Here is a 9,825-nt window from a genome sequence, read left to right as displayed (position 1 = left end):
GTAACTCTCTAACCCCCTTTCCCTTCCCTCTTAAATTCAATGAGTGGGACTGTAATGTAGAGGACCAAACCAAATTCAAATGAAAATCTCTGGTGATAGATCGGTTCTATTTGCCAATTAGTGATGATAATAGGCCTATTAATTAATGGCCATAGTTATAATGAGTGAATCCCCTTCCAAAACAAGTTGCCTGACTGGAGAGATAAAAGGCCATATTAATATAAGGCTGCATTGGCCTCTCCAATATTGACATCCCTAGAATTTAATTTTAAATCAAATTATGTTATCCAAAATCATATGATTCAAGAGTAGGGCAACACCGTGGCTTAGACAAAGAAAATCCAATATGGCAATAGAGATATCGGGTCTCTCTCAGAAGAAGAAGAAGGAGCAGATCGATTTGCCGAACTTGATTCAAAAGCTAAGAAAAAATTGAGAAGGGAAAGAATCGTTGAGAGAAACGTTGAAGAGTTTGGAAGATAGTTCACATGGCTTGGCGCGCGCGCGCGCACATATATATATATATAGGAGCAGGTTGGCATATTAAGATAATCTGATGGATACGTGGCGGAAGATCAGAGGCTTGATCTTAGTTTATACTTCATGTAATTCTGGTATTAAAAATATAATTTTAAAAGTCATCGAGTATTAAAATGAGTGTAAAAAAGTAAAAATGTGTGCATTACTTATGTTTATAGGGTCAAAATAGTGTTCATGTGGGGGTGGCCATGAGGCCCAGCAGTTTGGAGTGGAAATATAGGCTATGGGCTGATCTAATTAGAGGATGATCGTGACAAAAGTTTCTTACAAACGATCTAATAGGTTGCCCAAGTTAGATATCCTAGGCTCAGCCCTAAAGGATGACGTGACTACGGGTAGAAAAACCTTGAGGCTTAGCATTTTATATATGGCTCAGGAGTTGGGCTATCGTAGGGAGGAGAATCTGTGTAACCTTTGGGGTTGGGTAAATTCATTTTTTTGGCTAACCAGCCAATTTACTTTCAGACCTCCAGTAACATAAACACAGGAGAACTTTTTTCAATATTCCAGCCATTTGACGGATAGAAACACTCTCACATAGACGTAGTTGATAGGAAATTTATGAAATAAAGTGGTTACATCGAAATACATATATATATATATACTTATATTAAAGTTATATTTGTGGTACTGAGCAATGCTTGATGAACCCATTACCCATCTTCTTCTTCTTTTCTTTTTTTTTTAAAAAAAAATTATTTTAACAGGAACACCCATGGAGCTAGCTTCGTGTGGGTTGAAGAATATAATGTGAGAATGATTGATAAGTCAATAGCCGCAGTTTTAGAGCACTAACAGCAGATTCCCAACCATTTTTTCTATTTTAGAAAAAATTTAGGGAACCAAACCACTTTTTTTTTTTCTTTATACAAAAACACACAACAACAGCTTCCTTTTATTTTTCCCTATATATTAAAATAATATTTTTTTTATCTTTTACTTTTTCTTTTTCTTTTTAATTTCATTGCAGATTCAGTTACTTTCCTCCTCTTCTTCTTCTTCTTTCTTTTTCTCTCTGAGACTTTTTTTTCTCTCTCTTCCGGTTCTCTCCCTCTCGTCTGTCTCTCTTCTTTCTTTCTTTTTTCCGTCTTCTCTCCCTCTCTCTCTCTCGTCTCCATCTTCTTCCTATTTTGTCTATCTATTTTTTTTTTCTTCCATAAACTCTTCTCTCTCTCTCTCTCTCTCCATCTTCTTTCTCTCTATTGTCTACATCTTCTTTGAGGTTGAGGAATGAGGACAACTGAATGAGAGAGGAGAGAGAGAGCTATTTTTTGAGATTGAGGAATGATGATTCGTGAAGAAGAGAGGAGAGAGAAACGTTTTTTTTTATTAAAATAATCTGTTGGGAAGCTACAGTGCTTCCCAAGCATCATCATCTAAAATGAGGAAGCTACTTTGGCTCGTATTTTGTACATTTTTTTTAAATTTTTCCTATTTTAGAGAATAGACCTACTTATAAGGCATCTGCTACTAGTGCTCTTAGAAGAACCCCACAGGAAGGGGTATGGCATGATCAAAGCGGGCGGTAATGGCCCGTCGTTGCGGTTGTACTTTTGTTGTGAAATTATTGCTTATTGTAGTTGTGTGATTTGTTTTTATTGCGGAATCATAACAAAAAATAGTTGGTTATTACCTGTAATGAATGTTGGTTGTCTCTACTTTTGACTGATGCATGCAGTTGATAGTTTGATACGATAGAAGCACACAAAAATGAGTCTTTATCGATAGTTTGATACAAAGCATGGACTATGCAAAAAACTTATATTTGACACCAATATGCAAAAAATTCACTTCACTTGATCAAACTCAATATGGATTTGATTACTGTACGTTGATGCTGGATTTACAAAAAAGGAAAAATGATAACGAAGTTGGTTTGTATCTCAGAGCTAAATATTTGGCTTTATTTGTCGTTGATCATTGGAAAAGATTAAACAGCTCTCGCCAAAATATATGTATTTTCGAAGTTTATAATCAAACTGTGTAAGAAAACCAAATCTAAATCCCTTTTTCTTTATGAATTATGGAGTTGCATAAAACAATAAAAAAAAAAAAAAAAGAAAAAAAAAAAAGAAAGTTTCAAAGATAGTCATTTCTCCTTATCTCCAGCTGAAGCCAGACAATATACATTACTCATCAGTCAAGTCTACATCTCTACAAGGACAACTGGACAAGGACGGATCGGATCAAAATCATCAGATGAGATCTAAGTCTAATAACAAGCAGTGGCGTCCTTTTGGAGACTTAAACCATAAAATTAAAATTAAAATGTAATTTACTGTAGCTTGAAGACTGTGGACTGAGATCTAATCATAACAATTAAGCTGTAGTCTAATCATAACAATTAAGCTGTAGTCCCTAGACTACAGCTACAGCTCCAAGTCTAAAAAAGAAAATCGTTATTCAGACTATGTGAGCTGCGTAGAGCCGTGTGCTAGTGACTAGTGTGCGACTGTGCAATCTGTGCGTGTCAATGGTATCATGGATTGAATGTCAAACCATAAAATATGATTGTTTTTCTATAGCTTCTGCCTTCACTCTTCAGATATTGTGACTTGTGGCTTGAAAAAAATCACTATTGTTATTAGGTATTTCTTCTGAATCAAAAGCATTCAATCATTTAAATAAGCCTTTAATATTCAACAGTTCAAAATAATTTCATAACAAAATTTGGTCTTTTAGTTTCAAGAATGAAATAAACTTTCATATTGATTAAGATTTAAGCTTTTATATTATAAATGTTCTTTTATATTTAGATTGCTTTTTTTATAATTTTTTTTTTATATTTAATTGTTATGAACATATATATATATATATATATATATATATATATATATATATATAGTTTTTCTTTCATATTTTAGTTGTATAAAATATATAATTGTAGTTGCCTGATATTATGAAAAATAATTATTCAATTGAGTTACAATCAAATTCTAATGAAGCTCATATTAAGATAGATTTAGCAAATTTCTCAACCGATCCTTGCTCAAGAAAAAAGAATTATGATTAATTATCATCTTAGTGATAAAGACAACATTCGAATAGCATATTTACAAAAAAGACATTGTCAACTATTTGACCATAATTTTTTATAAACACAATTTGAAAAAACATGGCATCATTTTTAATTAATTTTTGTTTAACTTTTATCTTTTTTTTTTTCATCGAAAAAAAGTTTATTATCCCCAAACTCAAAATCCTGACCCTGCCACTAGATGCCATCATTCTCTCTCTCTAAAGAGAAGAAAGACACCATATATTTGTTCCTCGATCGGTCTCTTAGCCCTGTGATGACCATAAATAAACTTGTTGCAGCCTCAGTTAAGACGATGAGAAGTCAATTTAGAAAAAAATGGTTCACAAGTGGGATCGAAAGATGGAGCATTACTTGAACTGGGCACAAGCTTTAGCCTCAGCATGGGCCTTCATGTTGCTTTTGGGTCTCATTTGCTGCTGCCTTACCTCCAAACCTCTTCACCATCAACTAGGAAATTGGAAGAAAACCCACAAAATCCCTCTAGGTGACAGAATAGATGAGTTTATTTTTGGAGGATTAGTTTATTAACTTTGCTTACTTTTTGATATTCTAGGCTATTTTTGGTGAAAGAAACAACTCATTTCCTTTCTCCTAAAGTAGTAACTGGAAAGTGGGGCATGAAAGCAAGCAAATTAAACATCCAAGACAAAGTGAAGTGGCCGTGTGTATATGCATGCAGAGGACAAGAAAAAAGACAATGAAACTAAGACAAAGTGTTCTGCCTTTTGGAGGAAAGAACAAAAGACAAAGCAAGGCATTCTATCCATAGAGGACATCCTAAGGGCAATTGGGTGCAAAATGAAATAAAATTATTAACTTGTTTGATAAGTTTTTGTAAAGTAGTCCTTATAATTTATTTGAATTAGTATTTCTGTCTAGATAGAGGTCGGTATACTTTGACCTATTTTTAGATACTCAAACATACTCCGATTGACATGAATTTTTGAAGGTAGATAGAGAGGACTTCTAGATGAACACTTTTTTCTTTTTTATTCAACTCATTTGAAGTTCGTTTTCACCTAGTATTTACCCTCACAAAGTTTCAACTTCGAATTTGCAGGTGGGTCTCTAATTCTATGGTTTGAAGGTCTCTGATTCCATGGTGGTTCGATTCTGTGTTGAGAGAGAGAAATTGAGAACAAAAGGGAAAAAGATGAGCGGTTCTAGCGGATGCTTTTGAAAAGTTAAAAAGATAAAAATATATATATATATTATTTTAATATATAGAGAAAAATAAAGAGAAGCTATTGTGAGGTGTTTTTGCATAGGAAAAAAATAGTTTCATTCTCTAAATTTTTCCTAAATTAGAAAAAATAACTAAAAATCTGCTGTTACTGTTCTATAAGTTTAATAGTAAATTTGAAAAAAAAAAATAGAAATAGAAATAAATGAAAGATTATAAAAAAAAAAATAGCTTTTATCATACTTGCATGAAAACAAAGCGGAAGCCGGGCTGAAAGAGTTTGAATATCATATATAGGCTTTATAGCGGTGTGGACCACACCTAGAATGTAGTGTGTAGTCAAAGCACCAGGTGTAGGTGACCCAGCGACTTGGTCTCTTCACCGGATATGTACCACCCTACATGAGAGGTGATTCCCGTACATCACATGTACAACAAGTGTACAACACCCCTCTCACATGGGGTGGGCCCTATAGTGTGTGGGGTCCACCCCATGTGAGAGGGGTGTTGTACACTTGTTGTACATGTGATGTACATTTATCATTTTTCCACCCTACATATATATATATATATGGACCACAACCCTAGCTTAGCTTACCAATTTTAGATGTGAACAACTGATCCTAATCCGAGTAGGGGTGAATGCACATAATAGTTGATGCTGATTCTTCATTAAGCCATATCGAACAAATAGCTCACTTCATAAATCTTCAAGATATTATTTTATAACCCAGGAATCAATCTGGTACAACTACAAATGTTTAAGGATCAAATAATTAAGTAATTTTTCTTTTTAAGAAACCTATTTGAGAATTACATAGTAATTCATTTTCCATGAAAATTGAGAAACTGTGTTGAAGCGTACGTAGATAAGTCATGCCTCTATCTCAGATGGTATCCAATTTGTTAGAATAATTTCTATGTTTAGTCTGATTTAATTTATCTGTATAGATCTTAGGATTATAGGATATGCCTCTTTTTTTTTTTTTTTTTTTTTTTTCTTTTTTTCTTAAGGCTCTTGCAGTCTTTGCTATCTTTTTGTGCCGATCGAGAACCTACCTATATATGGTTACGTTGGATACTTCTTTTCCTGTGTGAAGAAAAGATGAAAATTCAGCACCTAATTTGAAAACTCTAAAACAGACCTCATATATGTATTCATACCAAAAATTAAGCTTTACTTTTAACAAATGAATCCTTTCGTACCGATGAATGACTTGGTTGTGGTATTGTACGTAGTTGTACTGTCTTGGGGTAAGCGGTGGGGTACGTGGTTTTGAAGGGTAGACTTCTACCAAAAACGACGCCTCCGTTAATTTTGAAATAATCTGAGCCCTTTATTAAAATACAGAAGATGCGCTACAATCTATCTAGACCCTTTATTAAATTACAGCACAACACAGGACACAGTTGCTGTAGTTTTTTTAAACTACTGAAGCCGAATCCTCGTCGAGGAATGCTAAAACATCTCCTTGTGTTCTTCTGGAATGGCATAGATGTAATTTTTTTGATTAAAAAATTACATCTGTGCCATCCAAAAGAACATAAATATAATTTTTTAATTACATCTATGTCATTCAAGAGAACACCAGAAGAACACTTGGAGATGTTCTAGCATTTCTCATCCTCGTTATATACCCACCCCCCTCTTCCTCTCCAAATCCAAACATGCTCAGCTAGTTTATCAATTCAGAAGTATATCATTCATCATCTTTCTCTTATCATTCCCTCTCTTTCCATTGTAATCATTTCTACAAATTACTAAAAACAAGAAAGTTCATTACAAAATCCAAACATGGAACTTCTCCTACTGCTCTTCCTTTTCCTCCACATCCACCCCACGCTCTCCGGGAGCCTTCCGGAGTACCAAGCGCTGCTCTCTGTCAAGGCCGCCATAACCGACGACCCCCAGCGGGCGCTCACGTCGTGGAACGCCTCCACCAACCACTGCACGTGGACGCACGTCACATGCGACCCCTCCAGCTACCACGTAACCGCCTTGAACCTCTCCGGACTCAACCTCTCAGGCACACTCTCGCCGGATCTTGCCCACCTGCGCTTCCTCTCGAGGCTATCCTTCGGCGCCAACCAGCTCTCCGGGAACATTCCCGGCGAGCTCGGGAGTTTGGTGAGCTTAAAATACATGAACCTGTCGTCTAACATGCTCACAGGTAAGATTCCGTCGTCTTTTGCAGAGCTGAAGAACTTGACTCTGTTGAGCTTGTTGACAAACCAGCTTCAGAGCGCGATTCCTGAGTTCATCGGAGACTTGCCGGAGATTGAGGTGCTGCAGCTGTCAGCCAATAGCTTCACGGGAAGCATTCCTCAGGGGCTCGGAAAGAGTGGAAAGCTTCGGCTTCTTGATCTTTCGTCGAACAAGCTAACCGGGACTCTGCCTCCCAATTTGTGTACCGGGAATCGGCTTCAGTCTCTGTTTACTATGCAGAATTTCTTATTTGGTCCGATCCCGGAAACACTGGGGAAGTGCGAGTCACTGATTTTGATCCTAATGGGTCAGAACTATCTCAACGGGTCGATACCAAGAGGGCTTCTCGGGTTGCCGAGGCTCAGTGCAGTGTTCCTGGAGGACAACAATCTCACCGGGGGGTTTCCGGAGACCGATACGATTGCGGTGAGTCTCGTCGTGATCAGTTTGTACAACAATCAGCTTTCCGGGCCGTTACCGCCGAGTATCGGAAACTTCTCAGGCCTTCAGGATCTTTCTCTCGACAGAAACCGTTTTTCTGGTGCAATCCCATCACAAATCGGGAGGTTGCAGTACCTTGTCGGCTTAGGCTTAAGCCACAACAAACTCTCGGGCCCCATTCCACCCGAAATCAGCCAATGCAAGAATTTGACGGATGTCGATCTTAGCCAAAACGAGCTCGCCGGCAAGATTCCCAACGACATTACAAAAATGAAAAACCTCAACTACCTGAACCTCTCGAGAAACCATCTCGTTGGTCGTATTCCTGCTTTGATAGAGAGTATGCAAAACTTGACCTCCGTCGATTTTTCGTACAACAACCTCTCTGGTTATGTTCCTGCCACTGGACAATACGTCCACTTCAAGCCGACGTCGTTTCAGGGCAATGCCGATCTCTGCGGACCTTATGTACGGCCTTGCAAGGATGGGGTTGCCAAATCTACAGCCGCATCGATGACCGGTTGGCCATTCTTCTACACAGCTTATGTCCTTGTTTATGTTTTGTTTTTATGTCTTGTTTAATATATGTAAATAAATCTATGCTGGAACTATTAAGAGAATATCAATATTTGCCTAAGCTGGAATATATATTGATTTGTCTGTACTGGTTTGATACCAGTGTGTTATTTGTTTTGTTTGTAGGCACAGAGTTCTGTTCTGCTCTTGTGGTGTTGTCTTTATGTGTTTGTGGAACGTTGTTTTGTTCTGTTTGTTGTTAGTTGGTAATAAAATTGATCACTTATTCATAAAAGAAAAAATAATAATAATAATCTATGCTGGAACTTGGAAATTTGGAATGGATCCGGCGTATGATTCTACTATTTATTTATTTATTTTGATGAATGATTCTACTATTTCTTGTGCCGAAACACAAAGGTGAAGGTGGGTATTATTTAAATTATTTATTCTTATTACTTATTCATGTACGAGGTTGTTTGGATTGGATCAACTGCAGTGCTACTAAATTCAACATCACCTCTGTGCATGGTGGAGATCGAGAAGATAAAAATATAGAGTAATAGCTGAAGGTGATGTTGGGAAAAATCTTAATTAAATTGGTGCTCGATCAGAAACAAGCTAGTCTTTGACTTTCTCTAATCCCCCAACTTTGGGGAAATTAAACATTAATTAGAGATAAAAATCTACTTTGGGTGGCACACCGCCGAATTTGGCTGGGGGCCGGTGGCTCCTCTTCTAGACTTTTTTATTTATTTATTTATTTTAAGACTTATGATAATAATATAATTATCAGTAGTTCCATAAAATATTCTGTGCCCATGACAAATTTGAAAGATTCGACCTCTTTTGAATTTTCTTCAAATCAATGGGAGCCCTTTCATTCCCTGCATTTCATTTAAATGCAAACAGGCATAACTTACCCTTTAACACGTAAACAGTCCAAAAGTTTCCATGCACGAAAACACCATGCAAATAGAAAGCTACGTAGACGTTCATCCATACTTATTGTGCTCACTTTGTTTGGTGGGAGATAGTGGGCCTTCGTCTTTTGGCTTTTACTGAACAAGTTGTCTTCTTTCGGACCATCCAATGAAAGAATTACGGTCATGACCAGTGCCAAACAATATCTCAGATCTCTCTCCGTAGTCCGTGCCAAGTCTTTTGTATTTACCATTCATGGAGTCAGGGACCAAAGAGCAAATTAAAATTAGGGGAAATAAGAATCTGCACATTATTAATTTTCAATTTGCTAGGCTTGTAAGTCTTTTCTCTCGCGCAAGCATTACCCGGATGCTTGCAAGTTAATATGATCCCAATATGTGATAGACTTCTATTCGAATTAACAAAATATAGATGTGTACAAGTTCTTGCAATATTTGCGAGAAACAATGGAACGAAAACTTCTATCACGTTAATCATCTTCCACATTAATCACGTTTTGGTGAACATTAAACATTCTTAGAAGAGATGAGAGGTACTATTAACTTAACAATGATGAATGTTTTCAGGTTTCATGGTACATTGCCGGTTTCGTGCCCCAAAAGGATGTCAGGGAAACAGCGAATCGACGGAATACGTGAATTCTCTTTTAAGGAAGCATATGCCTTAATACAATTTTAACGCCATAACAGACCGTCAAGACGCAACCTATTTGTTGTTGTTTCTTACTTGCAACTCAGAATCGGATTTGGCTTAGGTACTGTTAAAATGGTACGGCTGAAATTAACACCCAATTTTTCAGACTAAAAAGAAAATGAAAAAAAGACTATCTCTCTCTCTCTCTCTAGATGAAACCCTTCCATCCCTTTTCTCCGAACCAAATCAAAACAATAGCAAAAAAAGAGGGGAAAACAATTCTTACTATTCTAGTATACAAGGATATGGGGATGTTAAATT

At 36.7% G+C, this 9,825-nt stretch overlaps 1 protein-coding gene across 1 annotated transcript; it reads left to right on the top strand.

Annotated features, from left to right (window-relative positions):
• Positions 1-6,558: 6,558 nt before the first annotated feature.
• Positions 6,559-9,509, top strand: LOC133859144 (leucine-rich repeat receptor-like serine/threonine-protein kinase BAM2). Its single transcript, XM_062294467.1, has 3 exons — positions 6,559-7,930; positions 8,113-8,177; positions 9,438-9,509. The coding sequence occupies exons 1-3, from the start codon at positions 6,559-6,561 to the stop codon at positions 9,507-9,509; spliced, it is 1,509 nt and encodes a 502-aa protein (XP_062150451.1).
• Positions 9,510-9,825: the final 316 nt, after the last annotated feature.

The sequence above is a fragment of the Alnus glutinosa genome, chromosome 1, assembly GCF_958979055.1.
Source record: "Alnus glutinosa chromosome 1, dhAlnGlut1.1, whole genome shotgun sequence".
Classification (NCBI taxonomy): domain Eukaryota; kingdom Viridiplantae; phylum Streptophyta; class Magnoliopsida; order Fagales; family Betulaceae; genus Alnus; species Alnus glutinosa.
The sequence above is the reverse complement of the archived record's forward strand: the minus strand, read 5'-3'. Positions and strand labels throughout refer to the sequence as shown.

Bases quoted from the DNA above. Each gene is read 5' to 3' on its own strand.
- LOC133859144 (XM_062294467.1), top strand. From the start codon at position 6,559: ATGGAACTTCTCCTACTGCTCTTCCTTTTCCTCCACATCCACCCCACG. The intron at 7,931-8,112 runs GTTGGCCATTCT...TTTTGTTTGTAG, and splicing joins TACAGCCGCATCGATGACCG to GCACAGAGTTCTGTTCTGCT. The intron at 8,178-9,437 runs GTTTGTTGTTAG...GAATGTTTTCAG, and splicing joins GTGGAACGTTGTTTTGTTCT to GTTTCATGGTACATTGCCGG.